Consider the following 27,472-nt stretch of genomic DNA (forward strand, 5'->3'; position numbering starts at 1 on the left):
GCCAGGCCAGGCCTCCTCCCCATCCCGAGTCTGAGGGAGTCATTAGTGAGGAGTCACTGCTTGTTGGAGAGGTTATGTACTGGCAGTGAGAGACTTTCACATTCAGCTCTCCTTTTCTGAAGACTGCTAGTCAGTGGAGTGGCAAGCACTACCCACTACACTACCACACTAGACACGTCACAACAACCATTTGGACACCATTTACAAAATTTTCACCCTTGTATTAGTCATAAAGCTGAGGTGGGGGGGGGTTCAGTTCAAAGGAGAATGTGTCATGGAACTCTAAAGCACAAAAAATAGATCCTAATGGACTGACTGCTGCCTCTCGAGAAAGCAGCCAACGCCTCACCGACCCCAGTCGTTCTCTTCTCCCCTCTCCCATTTGGTGAGAGATAAAGGTTTGAGAATCAGTACCACCAGGTTCAAGGACAGTTTCTACCCCATTATAATGAGCTCCAAAATGGACAGCGTAATTGTGTCTTGTCTCCTGAATGGACCCCGTCTTCTCGTCTGTCTCGTGAATGGACCCCGTCTTCCCGTCTGTCTCCTGTGTAACCCCTGGGTCGCCTCAGGCATCGCTCAAACTCGTTCTCGTCTAGGGGGAGCAGCCTTCGGCCCCGCCAAACTGGGTAATCAGCTGGTGTGGATGCTGTGTGATGTCTCCGCCTCGCCCAAAAACAGACAGTACACCTTATGCGATTAAATGAGTACAATTTATAAAGATTACTATAACTAAGCGATTACTAACGATACAGTATATATGAATAAGAGGAAAAAAAAAGAAAAGGCGCCAAACTTATCAAAGTCCAAACCACTTCGTGCACAACCGTTGGAGCTCAATTACTGAAGTCTTCTGGCCACCATTCGATCCCCTCCGACTTCCTCGACCCGCCTCCTGGGACCCCCACGGTGGTCGACCAGACGCTCCACACTCCTCTGTCTCCGTCTTCTCTCATCACCGAAAACCTTGGGCCGGGGACCGTCGCCCAGCTTCCAGCATCCCGTCCTCTCTCTCTCACTCCATCGCGCCGACCCCCCAAAATCCCCACCAACAATCAGTTTACAGTCCCAAACAAGCTTCCAGCACTTATCATAACAAAGATGCTAGCATTCCTACTTTTAACAAAACAAAGACGCCATTTTGATTACATACACAGTAACAAAGAAAAAGAAACCCCCCGTTACACCTGAATGGACCCCGTCTTCCCGTCTGTCTCGTGAATGGACACCGTCTTCCCGTCTGTCTCCTGAATGGACCCCGTCTTCTCGTCTGTCTCGTGAATGGACCCCGTCTTCTCGTCTGTCTCGTGAATGGACACCGTCTTCTCGTCTGTCTCCTGAATGGACTGCGTCTTCCCGTCTGTCTCGTGAATGGACGCGGTCTTCCCGTCTGTCTCGTGAATGGACGCGGTCTTTGCGTCTGTCTCGTGAATGGACCCCGTCTTCTTGTCTGTCTCGTGAATGGACACGGTCTTCCCGTCTGTCTCGTGAATGGACCCCATCTTCCCGTCTGTCTCGTGAATGGACCCCGTCTTCTCGTCTGTCTCGTGAATGGACACGGTCTTCCCGTCTGTCTCGTGAATGGACCCCATCTTCCCGTCTGTCTCGTGAATGGACCCCGTCTTCTCGTCTGTCTCGTGAATGGACACGGTCTTTGCGTCAATCTTGTCACAGCCTTTGCTCTTTGGCTCCCCGCTCTTCACTTCCTCTGTAATTGGAACACTATGTTCTGCTTTCCTTTTACTATCTCAGTTCCAAAGTGTGGAATGATCCTGTTTTTAAGAGCTATTTCCTGTGCCCTGCTATCCAACTTCCCCACTGGCCTTCAGCATTGTTTCACTGGACACCGAATCTGAACCCTCCAGCTCCCTCGCCTACACTCGGACTACGGTGGTTGGTGAAGGCGCCTCAGCCTCCCAGTGGCTGGTGTGGGTAGAGTTGGCCCTCTGCCCTGTCTCTGTCCTGTGAGGGGCAAGCAGCCCCCTTCCTTGTCCCGAAATTCCAGAAACCACCACGTTTGTTCCCTTGAGATCTTGAAACCTGACGCCCGCTCAGGATCACGATCCCTGACCCTCACTTGGGACCTTGATCGCTGACCACCCTACTCCCCATCCGAACCCACCCTACACCCCATCCGAACCCACCCTACACCCCATCCGAACCCACCCTACTCCCCATCCGAACCCACCCTACTCCCCATCCGAACCCACCCTACACCCCATCCGAACCCACCCTACACCCCATCCGAACCCACCCTACTCCCCATCCGAACCCACCCTACTCCCCTTCCGAACCCACCCTACTCCCCATCCGAACCCACCCTACTCCCCATCCGAACCCACCCTACTCCCCATCCGAACCCACCCTACACCCCATCCGAACCCACCCTACTCCCCATCCGAACCCACCCTACTCCCCTTCCGAACCCACCCTACTCCCCATCCGAACCCACCCTACTCCCCATCCGAACCCACCCTACTCCCCATCCGAACCCACCCTACTCCCCATCCGAACCCACCCTACTCCCCATCCGAACCCACCCTACTCCCCATCCGAACCCACCCAACTCCCCATCCGAACCCACCCAACTCCCCATCCGAACCCACCCTACTCCCCATCCGAACCCACCCTACTCCCCATCCGAACCCACCCTACTCCCCATCCGAACCCACCCTACTCCCCATCCGAACCCAACCTACTCCCCATCCGAACCCAACCTACTCCCCATCCGAACCCACCCTACTCCCCATCCGAACCCACCCTACTCCCCATCCGAACCCAACCTACTCCCCATCCGAACCCACCACTGCTCGCCATCCGAACCCACCCTACTCCACATCCGAACCCACCCTACTCCCCATCCGAACCCACCCTACTCCCCATCCCCATCCGAACCCACCCTACTCCCCATCCCCATCCGAACCGAACCTACTCCCCATCCGAACCCACCCTACTCCCCATCCGAACCCACCCTACTCCCCATCCGAACCCACCCTACTCCCCTTCCGAACCCACCCTACTCCCCATCCCCATCTGAACCCAACCTACTCCCCATCCGAACCCACCCTACTCCCCATCCGAACCCACCCTACTCCCCATCCGAACCCACCCTACTCCCCATCCGAACCCACCCTACTCCCCATCCGAACCCACCCAACTCCCCATCCGAACCCACCCAACTCCCCATCCGAACCCACCCAACTCCCCATCCGAACCCACCCAACTCCCCATCCGAACCCACCCTACTCCCCATCCGAACCCACCCTACACCCCATCCGAACCCACCCTACTCCCGATCCGAACCCACCCTACTCCCCATCCGAACCCACCCTACTCCCCATCCGAACCCACCCTACTCCCCATCCGAACCCAACCTACTCCCCATCCGAACCCAACCTACTCCCCATCCGAACCCACCCAACTCCCCATCCGAACCCACCCTACTCCCCATCCGAACCCACCCTACTCCCCATCCGAACCCACCCTACTCCCCATCCGAACCCACCCAACTCCCCATCCGAACCCACCCTACTCCCCATCCGAACCCACCCTACTCCCCATCCGAACCCACCCTACTCCCCATCCGAACCCACCCTACTCCCCATCCGAACCCACCACTGCTCCACATCCTGATCACTAACCTTCCACTCTGAATCCTGACCATTGACCTCTGACCCCTCCACTCCATAGCTTGACCCCCTGACCTTCACTTGGGAACCTAACCTCTGACCCCACTGCTCTGCATCCTAACCTCTTACTTCCCACTGTACATCCTAACCCCTGAACTCCATTTGGGATCCTGACCTCTGTGCCCCTCAGTTCTACAATTTGACTCTTCCACTCCGTGCTTGACCCCCCCCCCCCCCCTCCGTTCTGTATCTTGAACTCTCACCTCCCTCCTCTCCGGACTCTGACATCTGGCCCTACTTAACACTTCTCAGGTGGAGAGCCGGCCCCTGCGTGGACGCACTCCCATCTCGGTGCCTGGGTACCAGGAGCAGGTGGTCTTTGGAGAGCTGGTGAACTTTGCCTACCAGACCCAGGACGGGGGTGAGTGTGTGGGCAGTGGGGGGAAGAGGAGGGCTTTGCAGGGTGGGGTGTCCACACACACACTCCCAGCGAAGTGGGGCCGACCCTGATTGGTGATGGAATTGGCTCCCGGGGGTGGTAGGTCACACTCTGTGTATTCTCCCTTTCTGGGACTGAGTAGGGAGGGTCGGGAGATGGGAGAGAGGACCATTGATTCGGGGGTCTCTGTAGGCACCGTGTCCATTACCAGCCTGGCATACGTGGTGCCCACTCCATCCTGGGTAAGGCTCTCGCACTGGCCAGCTCGGGCACTAGTCCAGAGGGGAGGACAGCTAGTCATTCCCTCTCTCCTCCCTCTTCCCTCCACCTCCTCACACCCAACCCTTGCCCCTCCTGCAACATTCCTGTGTCTCCCCCGCCCCCCTCCATCCCCCCCCACCTTGCATCCCCTTCCCCAGCTAACGTCCCCCCTCTCTCGCTGCAGGGGAGGAGATCGTCGTGGCGACCACGCGCCCGGAGACCATGCTGGGGGACGTTGCTGTGGCTGTCCACCCTGATGACCAGCGATACACCGTGAGTTTGGGGGGGGGGGGGGCGCCGGAGAAATGAGAGGGAGCTGTCACTGGAGCGAGGGAGGGGAAGGGGGCTCAGGAGGCCGAGGGTTACAAGGATGAGGGAGAGGAGGTGGGGGATAGGGGAGGGGAGTTTACCCTGTATCCCGAACACAGATACTGATCCTGTTCCCCCACCCCCACCAGCACCTCCAGGGGAAGTGCGTCCTGCACCCGTTCACCCACCGGCTGCTGCCCATCATCACCGACCCACTGGTTGACCCGGCATTTGGCACAGGTAATGCACGTCCTCCAACTCCCACCCACAGGTCGACCCGTTGTTCGACACAGGTAATGCACGTCCTCCAACTCCCTCCCACTGGTCGACCCGTTGTTCGACACAGGTAATGCACGTCCTCCAACTCCCACCCACTGGTCGACCCGTTGTTCGACACAGGTAATGCACGTCCTCCAACTCCCACCCACTGGTCGACCCGTTGTTCGACACAGGTAATGCACGTCCTCCAACTCCCTCCCACTGGTCGACCCGTTGTTCGACACAGGTAATGCACGTCCTCCAACTCCCTCCCACTGGTCGACCCGTTGTTCGACACAGGTAATGCACGTCCTCCAACTCCCTCCCACTGGTCGACCCGTTGTTCGACACAGGTAATGCACGTCCTCCAACTCCCTCCCACTGGTCGACCCGTTGTTCGACACAGGTAATGCACGTCCTCCAACTCCCTCCCACTGGTCGACCCGTTGTTCGACACAGGTAATGCACGTCCTCCAACTCCCACCCACTGGTCGACCCGTTGTTCGACACAGGTAATGCACGTCCTCCAACTCCCTCCCACTGGTCGACCCGTTGTTCGACACAGGTAATGCACGTCCTCCAACTCCCTCCCACTGGTCGACCCGTTGTTCGACACAGGTAATGCACGTCCTCCAACTCCCACCCACTGGTCGACCCGTTGTTCGACACAGGTAATGCACGTCCTCCAACTCCCACCCACTGGTCGACCCGTTGTTCGACACAGGTAATGCACGTCCTCCAACTCCCACCCACTGGTCGACCCGTTGTTCGACACAGGTAATGCACGTCCTCCAACTCCCTCCCACTGGTCGACCCGTTGTTCGACACAGGTAATGCACGTCCTCCAACTCCCTCCCACTGGTCGACCCGTTGTTCGACACAGGTAATGCACGTCCTCCAACTCCCTCCCACTGGTCGACCCGTTGTTCGACACAGGTAATGCACGTCCTCCAACTCCCTCCCACTGGTCGACCCGTTGTTTGACACAGGTAATGCACGTCCTCCAACTCCCACCCACTGGTCGACCCGTTGTTCGACACAGGTAATGCACGTCCTCCAACTCCCACCCACTGGTCGACCCGTTGTTCGACACAGGTAATGCACGTCCTCCAACTCCCTCCCACTGGTCGACCCGTTGTTCGACACAGGTAATGCACGTCCTCCAACTCCCACCCACTGGTCGACCCGTTGTTCGACACAGGTAATGCACGTCCTCCAACTCCCTCCCACTGGTCGACCCGTTGTTCGACACAGGTAATGCACGTCCTCCAACTCCCACCCACTGGTCGACCCGTTGTTCGACACAGGTAATGCACGTCCTCCAACTCCCTCCCACTGGTCGACCCGTTGTTCGACACAGGTAATGCACGTCCTCCAACTCCCTCCCACTGGTCGACCCGTTGTTCGACACAGGTAATGCACGTCCTCCAACTCCCTCCCACTGGTCGACCCATTGTTCGACACAGGTAATGCACGTCCTCCAACTCCCTCCCACTGGTCGACCCGTTGTTCGACACAGGTAATGCACGTCCTCCAACTCCCACCCACTGGTCGACCCGTTGTTCGACACAGGTAATGCACGTCCTCCAACTCCCTCCCACTGGTCGACCCGTTGTTCGACACAGGTAATGCACGTCCTCCAACTCCCACCCACTGGTCGACCCGTTGTTCGACACAGGTAATGCACGTCCTCCAACTCCCTCCCACTGGTCGACCCGTTGTTCGACACAGGTAATGCACGTCCTCCAACTCCCTCCCACTGGTCGACCCGTTGTTCGACACAGGTAATGCACGTCCTCCAACTCCCACTGGTCGACCCGTTGTTCGACACAGGTAATGCACGTCCTCCAACTCCCTCCCACTGGTCGACCCGTTGTTCGACACAGGTAATGCACGTCCTCCAACTCCCACCCACTGGTCGACCCGTTGTTCGACACAGGTAATGCACGTCCTCCAACTCCCTCCCACTGGTCGACCCGTTGTTCGACACAGGTAATGCACGTCCTCCAACTCCCTCCCACTGGTCGACCCGTTGTTCGACACAGGTAATGCACGTCCTCCAACTCCCTCCCACTGGTCGACCCGTTGTTCGACACAGGTAATGCACGTCCTCCAACTCCCTCCCACTGGTCGACCCGTTGTTCGACACAGGTAATGCACGTCCTCCAACTCCCTCCCACTGGTCGACCCGTTGTTCGACACAGGTAATGCACGTCCTCCAACTCCCTCCCACTGGTCGACCCGTTGTTCGACACAGGTAATGCACGTCCTCCAACTCCCACCCACTGGTCGACCCGTTGTTCGACACAGGTAATGCACGTCCTCCAACTCCCTCCCACTGGTCGACCCGTTGTTCGACACAGGTAATGCACGTCCTCCAACTCCCTCCCACTGGTCGACCCGTTGTTCGACACAGGTAATGCACGTCCTCCAACTCCCACTGGTCGACCCGTTGTTCGACACAGGTAATGCACGTCCTCCAACTCCCACCCACTGGTCGACCCGTTGTTCGACACAGGTAATGCACGTCCTCCAACTCCCACCCACTGGTCGACCCGTTGTTCGACACAGGTAATGCACGTCCTCCAACTCCCTCCCACTGGTCGACCCGTTGTTCGACACAGGTAATGCACGTCCTCCAACTCCCACCCACTGGTCGACCCGTTGTTCGACACAGGTAATGCACGTCCTCCAACTCCCTCCCACTGGTCGACCCGTTGTTCGACACAGGTAATGCACGTCCTCCAACTCCCTCCCACTGGTCGACCCGTTGTTCGACACAGGTAATGCATGTCCTCCAACTCCCTCCCACTGGTCGACCCGTTGTTCGACACAGGTAATGCACGTCCTCCAACTCCCACCCACTGGTCGATCTGTTGTTCGACACAGGTAATGCACGTCCTCCAACTCCCACCCACTGGTCGACCCGTTGTTCGACACAGGTAATGCACGTCCTCCAACTCCCTCCCACTGGTCGACCCGTTGTTCGACACAGGTAATGCACGTCCTCCAACTCCCACTGGTCGACCCGTTGTTCGACACAGGTAATGCACGTCCTCCAACTCCCACCCACTGGTCGACCCGTTGTTCGACACAGGTAATGCACGTCCTCCAACTCCCACCCACTGGTCGACCCGTTGTTCGACACAGGTAATGCACGTCCTCCAACTCCCTCCCACTGGTCGACCCGTTGTTCGACACAGGTAATGCACGTCCTCCAACTCCCTCCCACTGGTCGACCCGTTGTTCGACACAGGTAATGCACGACCTCCAACTCCCTCCCACTGGTCGACCCGTTGTTCGACACAGGTAATGCACGTCCTCCAACTCCCACCCACTGGTCGACCCGATGTTCGACACAGGTAATGCACGTCCTCCAACTCCCTCCCACTGGTCGACCCGTTGTTCGACACAGGTAATGCACGTCCTCCAACTCCCTCCCACTGGTCGACCCGTTGTTCGACACAGGTAATGCACGTCCTCCAACTCCCTCCCACTGGTCGACCCGTTGTTCGACACAGGTAATGCACGTCCTCCAACTCCCACCCACTGGTCGACCCGTTGTTCGACACAGGTAATGCACATCCTCCAACTCCCACCCACTGGTCGACCCGTTGTTCGACACAGGTAATGCACGTCCTCCAACTCCCTCCCACTGGTCGACCCGTTGTTCGACACAGGTAATGCACGTCCTCCAACTCCCACCCACTGGTCGACCCGTTGTTCGACACAGGTAATGCACGTCCTCCAACTCCCTCCCACTGGTCGACCCGTTGTTCGACACAGGTAATGCACGTCCTCCAACTCCCTCCCACTGGTCGACCCGTTGTTCGACACAGGTAATGCACGTCCTCCAACTCCCCACTGGTCGACCCGTTGTTCGACACAGGTAATGCACGTCCTCCAACTCCCACCCACTGGTCGACCCGTTGTTCGACACAGGTAATGCACGTCCTCCAACTCCCTCCCACTGGTCGACCCGTTGTTCGACACAGGTAATGCACGTCCTCCAACTCCCTCCCACTGGTCGACCCGTTGTTCGACACAGGTAATGCACGTCCTCCAACTCCCTCCCACTGGTCGACCCGTTGTTCGACACAGGTAATGCACGTCCTCCAACTCCCACCCACTGGTCGACCCGTTGTTCGACACAGGTAATGCACGTCCTCCAACTCCCACTGGTCGACCCGTTGTTCGACACAGGTAATGCACGTCCTCCAACTCCCACCCACTGGTCGACCCATTGTTCGACACAGGTAATGCACGACCTCCAACTCCCTCCCACTGGTCGACCCGTTGTTCGACACAGGTAATGCACGTCCTCCAACTCCCACCCACTGGTCGACCCGATGTTCGACACAGGTAATGCACGTCCTCCAACTCCCTCCCACTGGTCGACCCGTTGTTCGACACAGGTAATGCACGTCCTCCAACTCCCTCCCACTGGTCGACCCGTTGTTCGACACAGGTAATGCACGTCCTCCAACTCCCTCCCACTGGTCGACCCGTTGTTCGACACAGGTAATGCACGTCCTCCAACTCCCACCCACTGGTCGACCCGTTGTTCGACACAGGTAATGCACGTCCTCCAACTCCCACCCACTGGTCGACCCGTTGTTCGACACAGGTAATGCACGTCCTCCAACTCCCTCCCACTGGTCGACCCGTTGTTCGACACAGGTAATGCACGTCCTCCAACTCCCACCCACTGGTCGACCCGTTGTTCGACACAGGTAATGCACGTCCTCCAACTCCCTCCCACTGGTCGACCCGTTGTTCGACACAGGTAATGCACGTCCTCCAACTCCCTCCCACTGGTCGACCCGTTGTTCGACACAGGTAATGCACGTCCTCCAACTCCCACTGGTCGACCCGTTGTTCGACACAGGTAATGCACGTCCTCCAACTCCCTCCCACTGGTCGACCCGTTGTTCGACACAGGTAATGCACGTCCTCCAACTCCCTCCCACTGGTCGACCCGTTGTTCGACACAGGTAATGCACGTCCTCCAACTCCCTCCCACTGGTCGACCCGTTGTTCGACACAGGTAATGCACGTCCTCCAACTCCCACCCACTGGTCGACCCGTTGTTCGACACAGGTAATGCACGTCCTCCAACTCCCACTGGTCGACCCGTTGTTCGACACAGGTAATGCACGTCCTCCAACTCCCACCCACTGGTCGACCCGTTGTTCGACACAGGTAATGCACGTCCTCCAACTCCCTCCCACTGGTCGACCCGTTGTTCGACACAGGTAATGCACGTCCTCCAACTCCCACCCACTGGTCGACCCGTTGTTCGACACAGGTAATGCACGTCCTCCAACTCCCTCCCACTGGTCGACCCGTTGTTCGACACAGGTAATGCACGTCCTCCAACTCCCTCCCACTGGTCGACCCGTTGTTCGACACAGGTAATGCACGTCCTCCAACTCCCTCCCACTGGTCGACCCGTTGTTCGACACAGGTAATGCACGTCCTCCAACTCCCACCCACTGGTCGACCCGTTGTTCGACACAGGTAATGCACGTCCTCCAACTCCCACTGGTCGACCCGTTGTTCGACACAGGTAATGCACGTCCTCCAACTCCCACCCACTGGTCGACCCGTTGTTCGACACAGGTAATGCACGTCCTCCAACTCCCTCCCACTGGTCGACCCGTTGTTCGACACAGGTAATGCACGTCCTCCAACTCCCACCCACTGGTCGACCCGTTGTTCGACACAGGTAATGCACGTCCTCCAACTCCCACTGGTCGACCCGTTGTTCGACACAGGTAATGCACGTCCTCCAACTCCCTCCCACTGGTCGACCCGTTGTTCGACACAGGTAATGCACGTCCTCCAACTCCCACCCACTGGTCGACCCGTTGTTCGACACAGGTAATGCACGTCCTCCAACTCCCTCCCACTGGTCGACCCGTTGTTCGACACAGGTAATGCACGTCCTCCAACTCCCTCCCACTGGTCGACCCGTTGTTCGACACAGGTAATGCACGTCCTCCAACTCCCTCCCACTGGTCGACCCGTTGTTCGACACAGGTAATGCACGTCCTCCAACTCCCACCCACTGGTCGACCCGTTGTTCGACACAGGTAATGCACGTCCTCCAACTCCCACTGGTCGACCCGTTGTTCGACACAGGTAATGCACGTCCTCCAACTCCCACCCACTGGTCGACCCGTTGTTCGACACAGGTAATGCACGTCCTCCAACTCCCTCCCACTGGTCGACCCGTTGTTCGACACAGGTAATGCACGTCCTCCAACTCCCACCCACTGGTCGACCCGTTGTTCGACACAGGTAATGCACGTCCTCCAACTCCCACTGGTCGACCCGTTGTTCGACACAGGTAATGCACGTCCTCCAACTCCCACTGGTCGACCCGTTGTTCGACACAGGTAATGCACGTCCTCCAACTCCCTCCCACTGGTCGACCCGTTGTTCGACACAGGTAATGCACGTCCTCCAACTCCCACCCACTGGTCGACCCGTTGTTCGACACAGGTAATGCACGTCCTCCAACTCCCTCCCACTGGTCGACCCGTTGTTCGACACAGGTAATGCACGTCCTCCAACTCCCTCCCACTGGTCGACCCGTTGTTCGACACAGGTAATGCACGTCCTCCAACTCCCTCCCACTGGTCGACCCGTTGTTCGACACAGGTAATGCACATCCTCCAACTCCCACCCACTGGTCGACCCGTTGTTTGACACAGGTAATGCACGTCCTCCAACTCCCACCCACTGGTCGACCCGTTGTTCGACACAGGTAATGCACGTCCTCCAACTCCCACCCACTGGTCGACCCTTTGTTCGACACAGGTAATGCACGTCCTCCAACTCCCTCCCACTGGTCGACCCGTTGTTCAACACAGGTAATGCACGTCCTCCAACTCCCACCCACTGGTCGACCCGTTGTTCGACACAGGTAATGCACGTCCTCCAACTCCCACCCACTGGTCGACCCGTTGTTCGACACAGGTAATGCACGTCTTCCAACTCCCTCCCACTGGTCGACCCGTTGTTCGACACAGGTAATGCACATCCTCCAACTCCCACCCACTGGTCGACCCGTTGTTCGACACAGGTAATGCACGTCCTCCAACTCCCACCCACTGGTCGACCCGTTGTTCGACACAGGTAATGCACGTCCTCCAACTCCCTCCCACTGGTCGACCCGTTGTTCGACACAGGCAACGCACCCACTCCCCCGCTGACCGTTCACCTGAGCGTGGTGACCTGCCTTGACGACCATCGCCCAGTTGCACTTCCGTCCGCTCTGCTGAAGTGTTGAGAGGGGCTGGTGCTGAAACGTATCAGCTGCAGCCTGAGAGGCGACTCGGATCCGCTCCAATTTGCCTACGAGAGCAACAGGTCCACAGCAGGTGCCATCACTCAACCCTGCAACATCTGGACTGCAATGCCCACATCTGGATGCTCTTTATCAACTGCAACTCAACATTCAGTACCATCACCCCCTCAGAACTAATCAATAAGCTCCAATGCCTCCTTGTGCAATTGGGTCCTGGCTTTCCTCACTTGCAGACCCCAGTCAGTTTGAATTGGCAACAACATCTCCTCCACGATCTCCATCAGCACGGGTGCACCCCAGGGCTGTGAGCTTAGCCCCCTGCTCTACTCGCCTTATACGATGTGGCTGACCACAGCTCCGACACCATATTTTAAGTTTGCTGGTGACACCGCTGTTGTTTGCCGGATGAAAGGGGATGATGATTCAATGTGAAGAAAAAGGAGGATGAAGATCTGGCTGAGTGGTGTCATAACAACAACCTCTCGCTCAACGTCAGCAAGATGAAGGGAGTGATTCTAGACTTCATGAGAGGGAAACTGGAGGTGCATGAGCCAGAGGTGGAGAGGGTTCCACCCTGTTACTGTTTCAGAGGTTCTGACCCAGACCCAGCATGTCGATGCAATTGCGAAGCAAGCACGACATCTGTAACTTTGACAAGCTTCTGTAGATGTGTAGTGGAGAGTGTATTGACGGGCTGCAGAACAGCCTGGAAACACGAACGCCTTTGAATGGAAAATCCTACAAGAGGTAGTAGTGGCTGTGGTGCAGTACGTCACAGGTAAAGCCCTCCCCACCAACGTGAAAAGCCGCATCCATCATCAGAGATCACCACCAGCCAGGCCGAGCTCTTTTCTCATTGCTGCCATTAGGAAGCAGGTACAGGAGCCTCAGGACTCACACCACCAGGTTCAAGAACAGTTACTACCTCTCAACCATCTGGCTCTTGAACCAGAGGGGATAACTTCACTCACTTGCCCATCCATTGAGATGTTCCCACAATCAATAATCCCACTTTAAAGACTCTTTATCTCACGTTCTTGTTATTTATTGCTATTTATTTATATTTGCATTTGCACGGTTTGTTGATCTTTCATTGATCCTGTTATAGTCACTGTTGTACAGGTAATGCACCTCTGGGTTGTCTGATAGTAAAATGTACTTTGACGTGCTTGCCGCGTGACCGCTCCCCCACTGACCACTCGGCCGCGAGTGACCCTTCGACGACCGACTCCCCTCCTGCCCCCCCCCGAGTGACGGCTCTCCTCGACCCACCCACTCCACAGGTGCGGTGAAGGTGACTCCGGCCCACGACCACACTGACCACCAGCTGGCCGTCCAGCACCAGCTCCCCCTTCTCACCGTCATTCAGGAGGATGGCACCATGGTGGCCCAGAGCGATGGCTGGCTGAAGGTAGGGCGTGGGTGCAGGGGGTGAGGGTGGGTGGGAGAGTAAGGGAGCGAGGCCGAACGGGGAGTGGAACGTGAGGCAGGATTCAGGAGGGGAGGTGCCGAGGACGTCGGAGGTGAGGGAAGAGAGCCGGGGATGAGGGCGTTACACTTTTAACTTTGCCCCTTTCTCCCCCCGCCCCCGCTCCCAGGGTGTGAAGAGGTTTGACGCCCGTCAGCAGGTAGTGACGGCCCTGTCGGAGCGGGGCCTGTTCCGGGGATCCGAGGATCACGCCATGGTCCTGCGGCTCTGCAGGTGAGAGGCTCCAAGGGCAGCAGCTGGGATCCCCACCCCCTGGGGGGGTTCGTCAACGATGGTGTTGGGGTTTCTGGAAAATTCCCCTCCCCAGTCCTCTCTCGATCGCTGACCCCCCCCCCCCCCCGCTAACACTCCGATACTCCCCCCTCCCCACTCCACTGACGGCCTGGTTTCCCCACAGCCGGTCGAGAGACGTGGTGGAGCCCCTGCTGAAGAGTCAGTGGTACGTGAGGTGTCGGCAACTGGCAGACAGCGCGATGGCGGTGAGTGAGGCTCCTTCAACAGGAACGGACAGCCCAGGGGGAGAGGACAGTGTGTGACCCACTGCCCCACTCAGTCCCAGAGGGAGAGAGGACAGTGTGTGACCCACTGCCCTACCCAGTCCCAGAGGGAGAGTATAGTGTGAGACCCACTGCCCCACCCGGTCCCAGGGGGAGAGGATAGTGTGTGACCCACTGCCCCACTCGGTCCCAGAGGGAGAGGACAGTGTGACCCACTGCCCCACCCAGTCCCAGAGGGAGAGGATAGTGTGAGACCCACTGCCCCACCCGGTCCCAGAGGGGGAGAGGACCGTGTGTGACCCACCGCCCCGCCCGGTCCCAGAGGGGGAGAGGACCGTGTGTGACCCACCGCCCCGCCCGGTCCCAGAGGGAGAGAGGACAGTGTGTGACCCACTGCCCCACCCAGTCCCAGAGGGAGAGAGGACAGTGTGTGACCCACTGCCCCACCCAGACCCAGAGGGAGAGGACAGCATGTGAGCTACGGGCTTTGGGTGGAAGCCGTCGCACTCAGCTGCCTGGGTCCCCGGTCGTATTTTCTGGATCAGACTGTGCTCAGTTCCTCGGGCCGGGTTACAGACATTCACGGTCTCATCAGATTGAGGCACTGGGTGATTCTGTGAGCCCATGAGGAGAGGATCCTGCAGTTCCCCACAGACATCGGTGGGGAGGGGGGGAGACTGAACTCTTCTGTGTCTGTTTCTCTCTGACCCCCACCTCTCACTGACCTTCTGCCCCACAGGCCGTGGACCGTGGAGATCTGACCTTCATTCCTGCCTCCCTGAACAACATCTGGAACAGCTGGCTGTCTGACATCAGGTTGGTGGAGGGGTGGGGCAATTGTGGGGGGAAGGTGTGGTCTCCACGGACTGAGTTCCCAGCTGCTCCCCTCCGACACGGTATTGTTTGGATCCCCCTCTCTCACCCTCCACCACTCCCTCCCTCTGTTGACCCCCTCCGTCGCCCCCCCCGCATGCCCTTCCATTGACCCCATCTGACGCCCCTCTCTACCCACCCTCTCTTTACCCCATCCTGTCCCTTTGCTATGCCCCACAAACGCCATTCCCTCACCCCTCGACTCTCCCTTCCTTGTAACCTGGCAGACCACGTGAGCACAGCCTGACCTCTGACCTCTTGCCTTCTAGTGATTGGTGTGTGTCTCGGCAGCTGTGGTGGGGTCATCAGATTCCAGCCTATCGCGTCTCGCTCCCCGGATCACATGACCCCAAGGTGCGTGTGTATGACCTGGCGACCTTTCACCTTGCTCAGCCAAGCAGGCGGGTCCTGGTGATGGGGGTTGGTCGTCAGGAGAGGGAGGGGGCGAGGGGAAGGGTGTCGGGTGAGGAACAGAGCTCGTCTCTGAGAAATCAAATCAGTTTTGTTGTCACTGAGTCACACAGCAGGGAAACGCCCTTTGGCCCAACTCGTCCATGCTGTCCCATTTGTCTGTGTTTGGCCCTTATCACCTTAACCCTTTCCAATCTGTGTCCCTGTCACAAAGGCCTTTTAAATGTGAGTGACCAGAGAGGGGAGTGGAAAAAGAGAGAAGGACGGGGGGAGAAATCGATGTGTATGCCATCACGGGGGAGGCTACAGTCATATCCAGGGTAATGCGAGAGGTGGTCTGTAATGTTCCATTGCCGAGGTAGGATTAAGGCTGTGCATGTGGATTCACCAACCTGAAAATGTACACAAAATGTTGGAGGAACTCAGCAGGTCAGGCAGCATCTATAGTCGTCCTTCCCCCCCCCCCCGATTGGGGCTGAAACCCTCCAGTAACACTGCAGAATCTCTCGGGTCTGTGATCGTAGCTATTCCTGAAGCTGAGAGTGGCACTTCAGGCTTCGGAAGCAATGAGGAGAGGGCACGGCCTGGATGGTGAGTGTCAGCACCTCGAGGCAGTGTCTCCTCCAGATGTTGTCAGTGGTGGGGAGGGCTGTGTGTGCGACTCTCCACAGCCTCTTGTGTCTCTGTGCTCGGAATTGCTGTACTAGGCCGGGAGGGGTGAGGAGGGCAGCTGGGTAACCATGGGCAGTGCGAGTCTGCTGTCAGGGAGGGAGGGGATTGTTATGGGGTGGTTTGAGATTCAATCTGGGGTACGGGACAGAGTACATGTGGGTTAGGATGACAGGGAAGGGTTGCTGTGTGTGTGTGTGTGCGCGCGTCTCTCTCTCTCTGGCTGACTCTCCCTCTCCCGTTACAGGACGACTCGAGCGAGCTGTGGGTGGTGGGTCGTACGGAGGACGAGGCCCGAGGGAAAGCTGCGAGACAGCTCGGCTGGGAGGAGAGCAAGATCACGCTGACACGGGGTAGGAGGGTGGTGATGCCCGTGTCTGTGTCCACGTTCGTACAGCTGCTCGTTCACCGTGTGAATGTTTGCATGCGTTTGTCTCTGCACGCACGTGTATGTGCTTTACAGGCAGTGTTTGAGTGACCGTGACTGTGCTGTCTGTCCCACAGATGCAGACGTGTTGGACACCTGGTTCTCCTCAGCCCTCTTCCCCTTCGCGGCTCTGGGCTGGCCACGGGAGGTGAGTCACGGGGAGACTGTTGCCCCCCCACAACTAACCTCCCCTCACTTCCTCCTTCCCTCCTCTTGCCTCTGCCGAGTCCCATCCCTGCCTCCGGCGTCCGATCACCTCCTGCGGTCCCTCCACTGAGAGCGTCCAGCCGCACTGGGAGACCAGAGGATGAGATTCCCCCATCGGTCCTTCCCCGACACACATCGTTGCCTCCCTCGCCCCCCACCCCGTTATTACCTGTGTGAAACTCTGTTCCAGCCTCCCCCTCACCCGTTTCCCTGCCCAATCATCCCTATTCTCGAGCATCTTCTCCCCTACCCCCTCCAGCAGCTCCACTTCTGGACCAACCAGGGATCCTCCTGTGCGCTGCTGGGGCCGCAGTTGTGACTGCACCTTTGGACGTTCGGGGAGGTCCCCGTCCCCAGGGGAGGGGGTGATGCGGGTCAGGATGTCTAGACAGCCGGCTGGGAGCTGACCCTGCGTTTCTTTCAACCAACAGACGTCCGATTTGAAAACCTTCTACCCCAACTCGCTGCTGGAGACGGGCAGCGACCTGATCTTCTTCTGGGTGGCCCGAATGGTGATGCTGGGCCAGTGGCTGACTGGGCAGCTGCCCTTCCCTCAGGTGGGCTGGGGGGGCAGACCCTGGGGGGAGGAGGCTCGCAGCCTGGAGGGTTAATGGGGCTTAATACTACCGTTTCAGTCTGTGAGTGAGTGTGTGTATCTGTTTTTGTACCTGCCCATTTCTATACAGATCTGTGTCTTTGTGCTTCTCCCTACTCGCTGTTCTGCCCCTTGCCTACCTCCATATATTATATTATTTATTTATTTATATTATTTACTTGTTTAAACATATCCAAAAGTCTCTTAAAAGACCCTATCATATCCACCTCCACCACCTTTGCTGGCAGCCCATTCCACGCACTCACCTCTGAGCAAAAAAACTTACCCCCTTGTACCTACTCCACAGCACCTTAAACCTGTGTCCTCTTGTGGCAACCATTTCGGCCCTGGGAAAAGGCCTCTGACTATCCACTAGGTCAATGTCTCTCATCACCTTATACACCTCTATCAGGTCACCTCTCATCCTCCATTGCTCCAAGGAGAAAAGGCTGAGTTCACTCAACCTATTCTCATAAGGCATGCTCTCCAATCCAGGCAACATCCTTGTAAATCTGCTCTGCACGCTGTCTTTCACCATCTCTCTCTCTCTCTCCATGCACAAGTGTGTGTCTTTCTCCTGCACCCTCGGGTAAACGCTGCATGTCACAGTTTCCACCTGCCTGCACCCTGACCCACGTTTTCCCCACCCCACAGGTCCTCTTCCACCCTCTGGTGAGGGATGCCCACGGCCGGAAGATGAGCAAGTCCCTGGGCAACGTCATTGACCCGCTGGATGTGATCAATGGGACCTCGTTGCAGGTGGGTCTCTGCTCCATGTGGGTGTAGGGAGACATACTCAATCCTCCCCCACCGCTCTGTAAGCCTGCCATCCTGTGATTTCTGTCCGGGACGGGGCCCGCACTGACTTTCATCTCTTCCAGCGTCTGCAGGAGAAGCTTCAGGAGGGGAACCTGGATCCTCGGGAGAGACACATCGCCCTGGAGGGGCAGGGAGGTGTGGGCGACCCTCAGGAGGGGCATGTGGGTGGTTGAGACTCCCTCAGGAGGGGGAATTGCACGTGAGGAACCCTTGAGAGAAGTCACAGAGCGGGTGAGGGTGTCTGCATCGGGATTGGGGTTGGGGGGGTGAGGTTTTGGTGGGGTGGGTTGAAGGTGAGGTTGTGCTGGTAAGGGGGGGTGAAGCTGGGTGCTGGGGGGGTTGTCAGAACTGAGGGGTGGGTGGGAGTGGTGATATGTTGGTGGGGGGGAATATTGAGAGAGGAGCTCGGGGCTGAGATTGTGAGGGGTGAGGGAGTGGGTGGATACAGGATGGATCACCTCACTGTGATGTTGTGTTGGCAGTGCCGGGATTTTCCACAGGGAATCCCAGAGTGCGGATCGGATGCCCTGCGTTTCGCCCTCTGCTCCCACCGGTGTCAAGGTAAGGAGACGGGAACTGGGGGAGAGGGGTGTGCTCGTTTGGGTAATAACCCCTTCCCCTTCTCATCCCCCTCCGGTTCACTCTCACCAGTCCCCTAAACCCCGTCCTGTCCATCCCCCTCACCCTCCCACCCCATCCTGCCCTGTTATCCATCTTGTCTAGTTGCTGCCTCACCCAGGTCTCTCCATCTCCCGCTTTTGCCCCACCTCACCCCCAGGTGAAGACATTAACGTTGACGTTGCCTCATTCCTGAACGCCCGACGGTTCTGTAACAAGATCTGGAATGCCATGAAGTTCTCCCTCTCCGTCCTGCCCAGAGATTTCCGACCACTGCCGCTGGATGAGGTGCGGGCAGGAGGGGCGACGGGAAGATCCGGGGGTTGGGTGGGCGGAGGCACTGGCCAGATCCGGGGGCTGGCTGGGGCCAGCTCTGTCCACGATGGTGCAGGGTCTCACGGCAGGGGTGACGTCTGGTAGAATCTCGTACTGGGAGGACTTCTGGGGTGCTCGAGAATGGGGTGGGCCCCTCGTCCCAGCGGACAGAACCTTTGGGGGGAGCCTGACAGTTCCTGAGTGGCTGGGCTGCAGTGAGTGGAAGCAGGGGCAGGAGTGAGAGAGTGAGTGACTGAGTGGAGGCAGGGGCAGGAATGAGGGAGTGTGTGTGTGTGTGTGTGTGTGTCTGTGTAAGTACACATGTGGACAGTCCCCGGGATGTCCGGGTGGGGAGACAGGGACGGCCACGTTGTGTGGGTCTGGACGGTCCCCGGGATGTCCGGGTGGGGCAGACAGGGACGGCCACGTTGTGTGGGTCTGGACGGTCCCCGGGATGTCCGGGTGGGGCAGACAGGGACGGCCACGTTGTGTGGGTCTGGACGGTCCCCGGGATGTCCGGGTGGGGCAGACAGGGACGGCCACGTTGTGTGGGTCTGGACGGTCCCCGGGATGTCCGGGTGGGGCAGACAGGGACGGCCACGTTGTGTGGGTCTGGACGGTCCCCGGGATGTCCGGGTGGGGCAGACAGGGACGGCCACGTTGTGTGGGTCTGGACGGTCCCCGGGATGTCCGGGTGGGGCAGACAGGGACGGCCACGTTGTGTGGGTCTGGACGGTCCCCGGGATGTCCGGGTGGGGCAGACAGGGACGGCCACGTTGTGTGGGTCTGGACGGTCCCCGGGATGTCCGGGTGGGGCAGACAGGGACGGCCACGTTGTGTGGGTGTGGACGGTCCCCGGGATGTCCGGGTGGGGCAGACAGGGACGGCCACGTTGTGTGGCTCTGGACGGTCCCCGGGATGTCCGGGTGGGGGAGACAGGGACGGCCACGTTGTGTGGCTCTGGACGGTCCCCGGGATGTCCGGGTGGGGGAGACAGGGACGGCCACGTTGTGTGGCTCTGGACGGTCCCCGGGATGTCCGGGTGGGGGAGACAGGGACGGCCACGTTGTCTGGGGCTGGACGGTCCCCGGGATGTCCGGACGGGGGAGACTGGGACGGCCACGTTGTCTGGGGCTGGACGGTCCCCGGGATGTCCGGACGGGGGAGACTGGGACGGCCACGTTGTCTGGGGCTGGACGGTCCCCGGGATGTCCGGGTGGGGGAGACTGGGACGGCCACGTTGTCTGGGGCTGGACGGTCCCCGGGATGTCCGGGTGGGGGAGACTGGGACGGCCACGTTGTCTGGGGCTGGACGGTCCCCGGGATGTCCGGGTGGGGGAGGCTGGGACGGCCACGTTGTCTGGGGCTGGACGGTCCCCGGGATGTCCGGGTGGGGGAGACTGGGACGGCCACGTTGTCTGGGGCTGGACGGTCCCCGGGATGTCCGGGTGGGGGAGACTGGGACGGCCACGTTGTCTGGGGCTGGACGGTCCCCGGGATGTCCGGGTGGGGGAGACTGGGACGGCCACGTTGTCTGGGTCTGGACGGTCCCCGGGATGTCCGGGTGGGGGAGACTGGGACGGCCACGTTGTCTGGGTCTGGACGGTCCCCGGGATGTCCGGGTGGAGGAGACAGGGACGGCCACGTTGTGTGGGTCTGGACGGTCCCCGGGATGTCCGGACGGGGGAGACAGGGACGGCCACGTTGTGTGGGTCTGGACGGTCCCCGGGATGTCCGGACGGGGGAGACAGGGACGGCCACGTTGTGTGGGTCTGGACGGTCCCCGGGATGTCCGGACGGGGGAGACAGGGACGGCCACGTTGTGTGGGGCTGGACGGTCCCCGGGATGTCCGGACGGGGGAGACAGGGACGGCCACGTTGTGTGGGGCTGGACGGTCCCCGGGATGTCCGGACGGGGGAGACAGGGACGGCCACGTTGTGTGGGGCTGGACGGTCCCCGGGATGTCCGGACGGGGGAGACAGGGACGGCCACGTTGTGTGGGGCTGGACGGTCCCCGGGATGTCCGGGTGGGGGAGACTGGGACGGCCACGTTGTGTGGGGCTGGACGGTCCCTGGGATGTCCGGGTGGGGGAGACTGGGACGGCCACGTTGTGTGGGGCTGGACGGTCCCCGGGATGTCCGGGTGGGGGAGACAGGGACGGCCACGTTGTGTGGGGCTGGACGGTCCCCGGGATGTCCGGGTGGGGCAGACAGGGACGGCCACGTTGTGTGGGTCTGGACGGTCCCCGGGATGTCCGGGTGGGGGAGACAGGGACGGCCACGTTGTGTGGGTCTGGACGGTCCCCGGGATGTCCGGGTGGGGGAGACAGGGACGGCCACGTTGTGTGGGTCTGGACGGTCCCCGGGATGTCCGGGTGGGGGAGACAGGGACGGCCACGTTGTGTGGGTCTGGACGGTCCCCGGGATGTCCGGGTGGGGAGACAGGGACGGCCACGTTGTGTGGGTCTGGACGGTCCCCGGGATGTCCGGGTGGGGAGACAGGGACGGCCACGTTGTGTGGGTCTGGACGGTCCCCGGGATGTCCGGGTGGGGGAGACAGGGACGGCCACGTTGTGTGGGTCTGGACGGTCCCCGGGATGTCCGGGTGGGGGAGACAGGGACGGCCACGTTGTGTGGGTCTGGACGGTCCCCGGGATGTCCGGGTGGGGGAGACAGGGACGGCCACGTTGTGTGGGTCTGGACGGTCCCCGGGATGTCCGGGTGGGGGAGACAGGGACGGCCACGTTGTGTGGGTCTGGACGGTCCCCGGGATGTCCGGGTGGGGAGACAGGGACGGCCACGTTGTGTGGGTCTGGACGGTCCCCGGGATGTCCGGGTGGGGAGACAGGGACGGCCACGTTGTGTGGACGGTCAGGATTCAGAGAGCAGACAGTGATCTTGTGCGACATTGACCTGTGGTGTGCAGGTGGAGGGGATGGCCGCTATCGATCGGTGGGTGCTGGGGAGGCTGCAGCGGACTGCAGGCGTGTGTGACCGCGGATTCCGGGAGCTTGACCTGTCGCTGGTCACTGGGGCCCTTCACCGCTTCTGGCTACACGACTTGTCCGATGTCTACCTGGTGAGTGTGGCGGGGGTGGGGAAGAGCATCTCAGTCCCTGTCTCTCTGACCCCCTTCACCCCCAGATATTCTTTCCCCTCGCCTTCCCCCCGGACTCTTTATTTCCCTCTCACCCCCCTGGACCCCTTTCCCCCTCGTCTAACTCTCCTCTGCTTCCCTGACTTACCCTTTGCCCTCTTTGCCCTCTCCAGGAGTGTGTGAAGCCGGCTCTGCATGGAGAAGACAGCCATTCTCGGGAGAGGACCCGCCAGGTCCTGCACGCCTGCACTGACCTCTCCCTCCGCCTCCTCTCGCCCTTCATGCCCTACCTGACCGAGGAACTGTGGCAACGCCTGCCAGGGCAGGAGCTGCAGGCAGAGCCCAGCGTCTGCCTCGCCCCGTACCCCAACCCTGGGTGGCTGGTAGGAGACTGACCTGGGCTGTGGGTGGCAGCGTGGTGCGAGTGGGTAAAGGGGTCTGGAGGGACAGTTCGTTTCGTCCTGCTGTGTCGGGAGACCAGAATCAGAACTGCTAGCTGGGAGAGAGGTCTTTCGGCCTTTCAGATCTCTGCTGAGCACCAACACTTTGTCAAATTTGAGGCTACAGTGTCATGAATGAGTACATGTCTGCTCAGGTGCAAGGAAAAGCTAACTTGCAGCAGCACCACAAGTAAAGAGCATCAGATATACAGCATTCACAGGAAAACCACACACAACTTTTACAACATAAATTATACCCCAGTGGATTTCAGTCCTTTCTAACACACTTCCTTTGATACTCGAATATCCCCAGTTCCCGAGTGTTTCTGATTTCTCTTAATTTATGCCCCACCCTCCTATGTGTCACCTTCTCATATGCCCCCGAACATCTAAATTTACCACATCGGCAGGTTCCCCTACATCAACCCTCCCTGTTATACCCTAAGACAATTCAAGCAAATTTGTCAGACGTGATCAGACTTCCATAAAATCATCTGACAAGTTTCAGTTATTTTCAGATTGTCTAAATGACAAAGGTTAAAGTTGAGTTTAATGTCAGAAGTACGTGTGTGCTCGGGTGCAATGATAAACTTATGAGCAGCAGCATCTCGGACACGACATTCGAGGCACAGCGTTTTCAAGGAAAAACATGAATTGAACATATATTATGCACAATCTTTGCAAGAACAAGTCAATTATAACAAGAAGTCCGTTTAGTGCAAAGCGCTGATACTGCAGGAGCGATTGGGGTTGTGCAGGTTGGCTCCTGTAGATGGTAGGGAGGGACTTCAGGCTCCTGTACTTTGGGAGCTGCGAGAAGATGCCGAGGTCTGGGTGCTGACCTCGCTGAGGCGGCACCTCCTGTAGATGGTGGTGTGGGACTTCAGGCTCCTGTACTTTGGGAGCTGCGAGAAGATGCCGAGGTCTGGGTGCTGACCTCGCTGAGGCGGCACCTCCTGTAGATGGTGGGGAGGGATGTGCCGGTGAGACTCCACTGCTCTTCATAGCTTCATTCCAGGCCGTGATGCAACCGGAGACGGTGCTTTCAACAGTACGTCTGTGGAGGTTAGAAAGTTTTCGGTGAAAAAAGGGGGTGCCGAGGGGGAGGAGGAATTCATCCACACTCAGAGGCTCTGACTAGTGATGTCCAGTAGGCAAAGAGGCCCTTCTGCCCCTCCAGTACCTGCTCACAGCCGGTGCTTTGGGTTCACCTGCAGACGGATGGGCCGAGTCTTGGTGTGGTGGGGTGGGAGGAGTGACAGGGGCAGTGGTAACACGGCATCTTCTCTTCCCGCAGCCGGACTGGAGTTGCCCCCAGCTGGAGTCGGACTTCCTGCTGGCACAGGAAGTGGTGCGTGCGGTGAGGGCACTGCGGGCGGATTATCAGCTGACCAAGGCGCGGCCAGACCGTGAGTTGGGTGGGGACCCCGGGGAACTGGGGAGGAGGCGTCAGGAACAGCACAGGTGGGGGGGAGGGAGAAACACCAGGGGTGGGGGAGAAGGCCAGGCGATGAACGGCCACAGAGTGTGGGCATAGCAGGGATATCAGTGGGGAGGGTCAGGAAATGCACGGATATGGGGGGAGAATATTTGGGGAGATAAATATCTGGGTATGAACTGTGGGCAAATCCATATCCCCCTTTAGTCCAACACCTCTCCATCAAGCCCTCTCCTTCGAATCCACTCCAGCCTCGGCTATCGGGAGGAGGAGGCCGTTGATCTGTGCCCCTTGCGGCAGTAACAAGAGGTTTTGGGGAGGTGATCTGGGGGGTGGAGACCCGTCAGGTGTCGGATGGGGTTAAATCACAGTTGTACAGCAGACAGGCCTTTTGGCCCATCTGGACCGTGTCAGCTGAGGTTCCCACCCTACTCTGGTCCAGATTACCGCCTGGAACATGGTGTATGGCAACTCCCCCCTCACCCCACTCTCCCGACACCCAGCCGGAATGAGAGTTGCCCAGTTTGTATCTCTTCACAGTCTATATCTGCTGTCGGGAGGAGGAGGCTGTTCGTCTGCGCCCCTTCCTTGGGCCCCTGCGGACACTGTCACGCTCAGGACGGGTAGAGTTGTTGGACCCCGGTGTGAACCCACCCGAGGGATGCACGATGGCCGTGGTCAACCAGTACTGCCAGGTCCACCTGAATCTCCAGGTAGGTGGGAGGGATCTCTAACCCGTCTCAGAATCCCCTCTATTTATCACCTGTCTCAGAATCCCCCTCTATCTCTCACCCGTCTCAGAATCCCCTCTATCTCTCACCTGTCTCAGAATCCCCCTCTATCTCTCACCTGTCTCAGAATCTCCTCAATCTCTCACCTGTCTCAGAATCCCCTCGATCTCTCACCTGTCTCAGAATCCCCCTCTATATCTCACCTGTCTCAGAATCTCCTCAATCTCTCACCTGTCTCAGAATCCCCCCTCTATCTCACACCTGTCTCAGAATCTCCTCAATCTCTCACCTGTCTCAGAATCTCCTCAATCTCTCACCTGTCTCAGAATCCCCCCTCTATCTCTCACCTGTCTCAGAATCCACCCTCTATCTTTCACCTGTCTCAGAATCCCCCCTCTATCTCTCACCTGTCTCAGAATCTCCTCAATCTCTCACCTGTCTCAGAATCTCCTCAATCTCTCACCTGTCTCAGAATCCCCCCTCTATCTCACACCTGTCTCAGAATCTCCTCAATCTCTCACCTGTCTCAGAATCCCCTCGATCTCTCACCTGTCTCAGAATCCACCCTCTATCTTTCACCTGTCTCAGAATCCCCCCTCTATCTCTCACCTGTCTCAGAATCCCCCCTCTATCTCTCACCTGTCTCAGAATCTCCTCAATCTCTCACCTGTCTCAGAATCCCCCCTCTATCTCACACCTGTCTCAGAATCTCCTCAATCTCTCACCTGTCTCAGAATCCCCCTCTATCTCACACCTGTCTCAGAATCTCCTTAATCTCTCACCTGTCTCAGAATCCACCCTCTATCTCTCACCTGTCTCAGAATCTCCTCGATCTCTGACCCGTCTCAGAATCCCCCTTCGATCTATCACCTGTCTCAGAATCCCCTCTATCTCTCACCCGTCTCAGAATCCCCCCTCTATCTCTCACCTGTCTCAGAATCCCCCCTCTATCTCTCACCTGTCTCAGAATCTCCTCAATCTCTCACTTGTCTCAGAATCCCCCCTCTATCTCACACCTGTCTCAGAATCTCCTCAATCTCTCACCTGTCTCAGAATCCCCCTCTATCTCACACCTGTCTCAGAATCTCCTCAATCTCTCACCTGTCTCAGAATCCACCCTCTATCTCTCACCTGTCTCAGAATCTCCTCGATCTCTGACCCGTCTCAGAATCCCCCTTCGATCTATCACCTGTCTCAGAATCCCCTCTATCTCTCACCCGTCTCAGAATCCCCCCTCTATCTCTCACCTGTCTCAGAATCTCCTCGATCTCTGACCTGTCTCAGAATCCCCCCTCTATCTCTCACCTGTCTCAGAATCCCCCCTCTATCTCTCACCTGTCTCAGAATCCCCTCGATCTCTCACCTGTCTCAGAATCCCCTCGATCTCTCACCTGTCTCAGAATCCCCTCGATCTCTCACCTGTCTCAGAATCCCCTCGATCTCTCACCTGTCTCAGAATCCCCCCTCTATCTCTCACCCGTCTCAGAATCCCCGCGATCTCTCACCTGTCTCAGAATCCCCCCTCTATCTCTCACCCGTCTCTGAATCCCCTCTATCTCTCACCCGTCTCAGAATCCCCCCTCTATCTCTCACCTGTCTCAGAATCTCCTCGATCTCTGACCTGTCTCAGAATCCCCCCTCTATCTCTCACCTGTCTCAGAATCCCCCCTCTATCTCTCACCCGTCTCAGAATCCCCCCTCTATCTCTCACCCGTCTCAGAATCCCCCCTCTATCTCTCACCTGTCTCAGAATCCCCTCGATCTCTCACCTGTCTCAGAATCCCCTCGATCTCTCACCTGTCTCAGAATCCCCCCTCTATCTCTCACCCGTCTCAGAATCCCCGCGATCTCTCACCTGTCTCAGAATCCCCCCTCTATCTCTCACCCGTCTCAAAATCCCCCCCATCTCTCACCTGTCTCAGAATTCCCCCTCTATCTCTGACCTGTCTCAGAATCCCCTCTATCTCTCACCCGTCTCAGAATCCCCCCTCTATCTCTCACCCGTCTCAGAATCCCCTCGATCTCTCACCTGTCTCAGAATCCCCTCGATCTCTCACCTGTCTCAGAATCCACCCTCTATCTCTCACCTGTCTCAGAATCCCCTCGATCTCTCACCTGTCTCAGAATCCCCCCCTCTATCTCTCACCCGTCTCAGAATCCCCCCTCTATCTCTCACCCGTCTCAGAATCCCCCCTCTATCTCTCACCTGTCTCAGAATCCCCCTCGATCTCTCACCTGTCTCAGAATCCCCCCTCTATCTCTCACCCGTCTCAGAATCCCCCCTTCTATCTCTCACCTGTCTCAGAATCCTCTCTATTCTGTGAATCTGACGTCATTTGTGGGAAAGTTATTGGATTGTATTCTAAGGGACCAGATATATAAGGATTTGGATAGACATGAACATAATATAAGAACGTAAGAAATAAGAGCAGGAGTAGGCAATCCAGCCCATCGAGCCTGCCACGCCGTTATAATAAGGCCACGGCTGATCTGTCCGTAAACTCAGCTCCATCTATTTGCCATTTCCCCATGACCCTTAATTCCCCTGCTATGTAAAAAATTATCTAATTGTACCTTAACTATACTCAGCCTCAACCACTTCCCTGGGCAAACAATTCCACAGATTCACCACTC

General features: G+C 58.2%; 2 protein-coding genes across 17 annotated transcripts in view; one reads left to right on the plus strand and one right to left on the minus strand.

Annotated features, from left to right (window-relative positions):
• Nucleotides 1-27,472, plus strand: part of vars2 (valyl-tRNA synthetase 2, mitochondrial) — a 45,700-nt gene that overhangs the window by 14,453 nt on the left and 3,775 nt on the right. The window contains exons 9-27 of the mRNA XM_073032334.1: nucleotides 3,942-4,050; nucleotides 4,514-4,602; nucleotides 4,788-4,878; nucleotides 13,495-13,622; nucleotides 13,810-13,913; nucleotides 14,098-14,179; nucleotides 14,937-15,013; nucleotides 15,340-15,424; nucleotides 16,398-16,503; nucleotides 16,655-16,725; nucleotides 17,216-17,341; nucleotides 18,034-18,138; nucleotides 18,261-18,324; nucleotides 18,676-18,759; nucleotides 18,977-19,104; nucleotides 22,059-22,211; nucleotides 22,403-22,612; nucleotides 23,967-24,078; nucleotides 24,648-24,820. Coding sequence (XP_072888435.1) covers nucleotides 3,942-4,050; nucleotides 4,514-4,602; nucleotides 4,788-4,878; nucleotides 13,495-13,622; nucleotides 13,810-13,913; nucleotides 14,098-14,179; nucleotides 14,937-15,013; nucleotides 15,340-15,424; nucleotides 16,398-16,503; nucleotides 16,655-16,725; nucleotides 17,216-17,341; nucleotides 18,034-18,138; nucleotides 18,261-18,324; nucleotides 18,676-18,759; nucleotides 18,977-19,104; nucleotides 22,059-22,211; nucleotides 22,403-22,612; nucleotides 23,967-24,078; nucleotides 24,648-24,820 — 2,097 coding nt within the window. The remainder of the gene's footprint in view (nucleotides 1-3,941; nucleotides 4,051-4,513; nucleotides 4,603-4,787; nucleotides 4,879-13,494; nucleotides 13,623-13,809; nucleotides 13,914-14,097; nucleotides 14,180-14,936; nucleotides 15,014-15,339; nucleotides 15,425-16,397; nucleotides 16,504-16,654; nucleotides 16,726-17,215; nucleotides 17,342-18,033; nucleotides 18,139-18,260; nucleotides 18,325-18,675; nucleotides 18,760-18,976; nucleotides 19,105-22,058; nucleotides 22,212-22,402; nucleotides 22,613-23,966; nucleotides 24,079-24,647; nucleotides 24,821-27,472) is intronic.
• LOC140718494 (alpha-1,3-mannosyl-glycoprotein 2-beta-N-acetylglucosaminyltransferase-like) overlaps nucleotides 22,612-27,472 on the minus strand; it is a 74,519-nt gene continuing 69,658 nt past the window's right edge. For 4 of the 16 annotated variants that reach the window (XR_012096724.1, XR_012096723.1, XR_012096722.1 and 1 more), the window contains one exon: nucleotides 22,643-23,726. The gene's annotated coding sequence lies outside the window, so the exon portion shown is untranslated. Of the gene's footprint in view, nucleotides 23,727-27,472 lie in introns of all 16 variants that reach the window. The other 12 variants (XR_012096711.1, XR_012096712.1, XR_012096709.1 and 9 more) reach the window with 8 other exon arrangements.

Source organism: Hemitrygon akajei, chromosome 2 (genome assembly GCF_048418815.1).
Source record: "Hemitrygon akajei chromosome 2, sHemAka1.3, whole genome shotgun sequence".
In the NCBI taxonomy this organism is placed as follows: Eukaryota; Metazoa; Chordata; class Chondrichthyes; order Myliobatiformes; family Dasyatidae; genus Hemitrygon; species Hemitrygon akajei.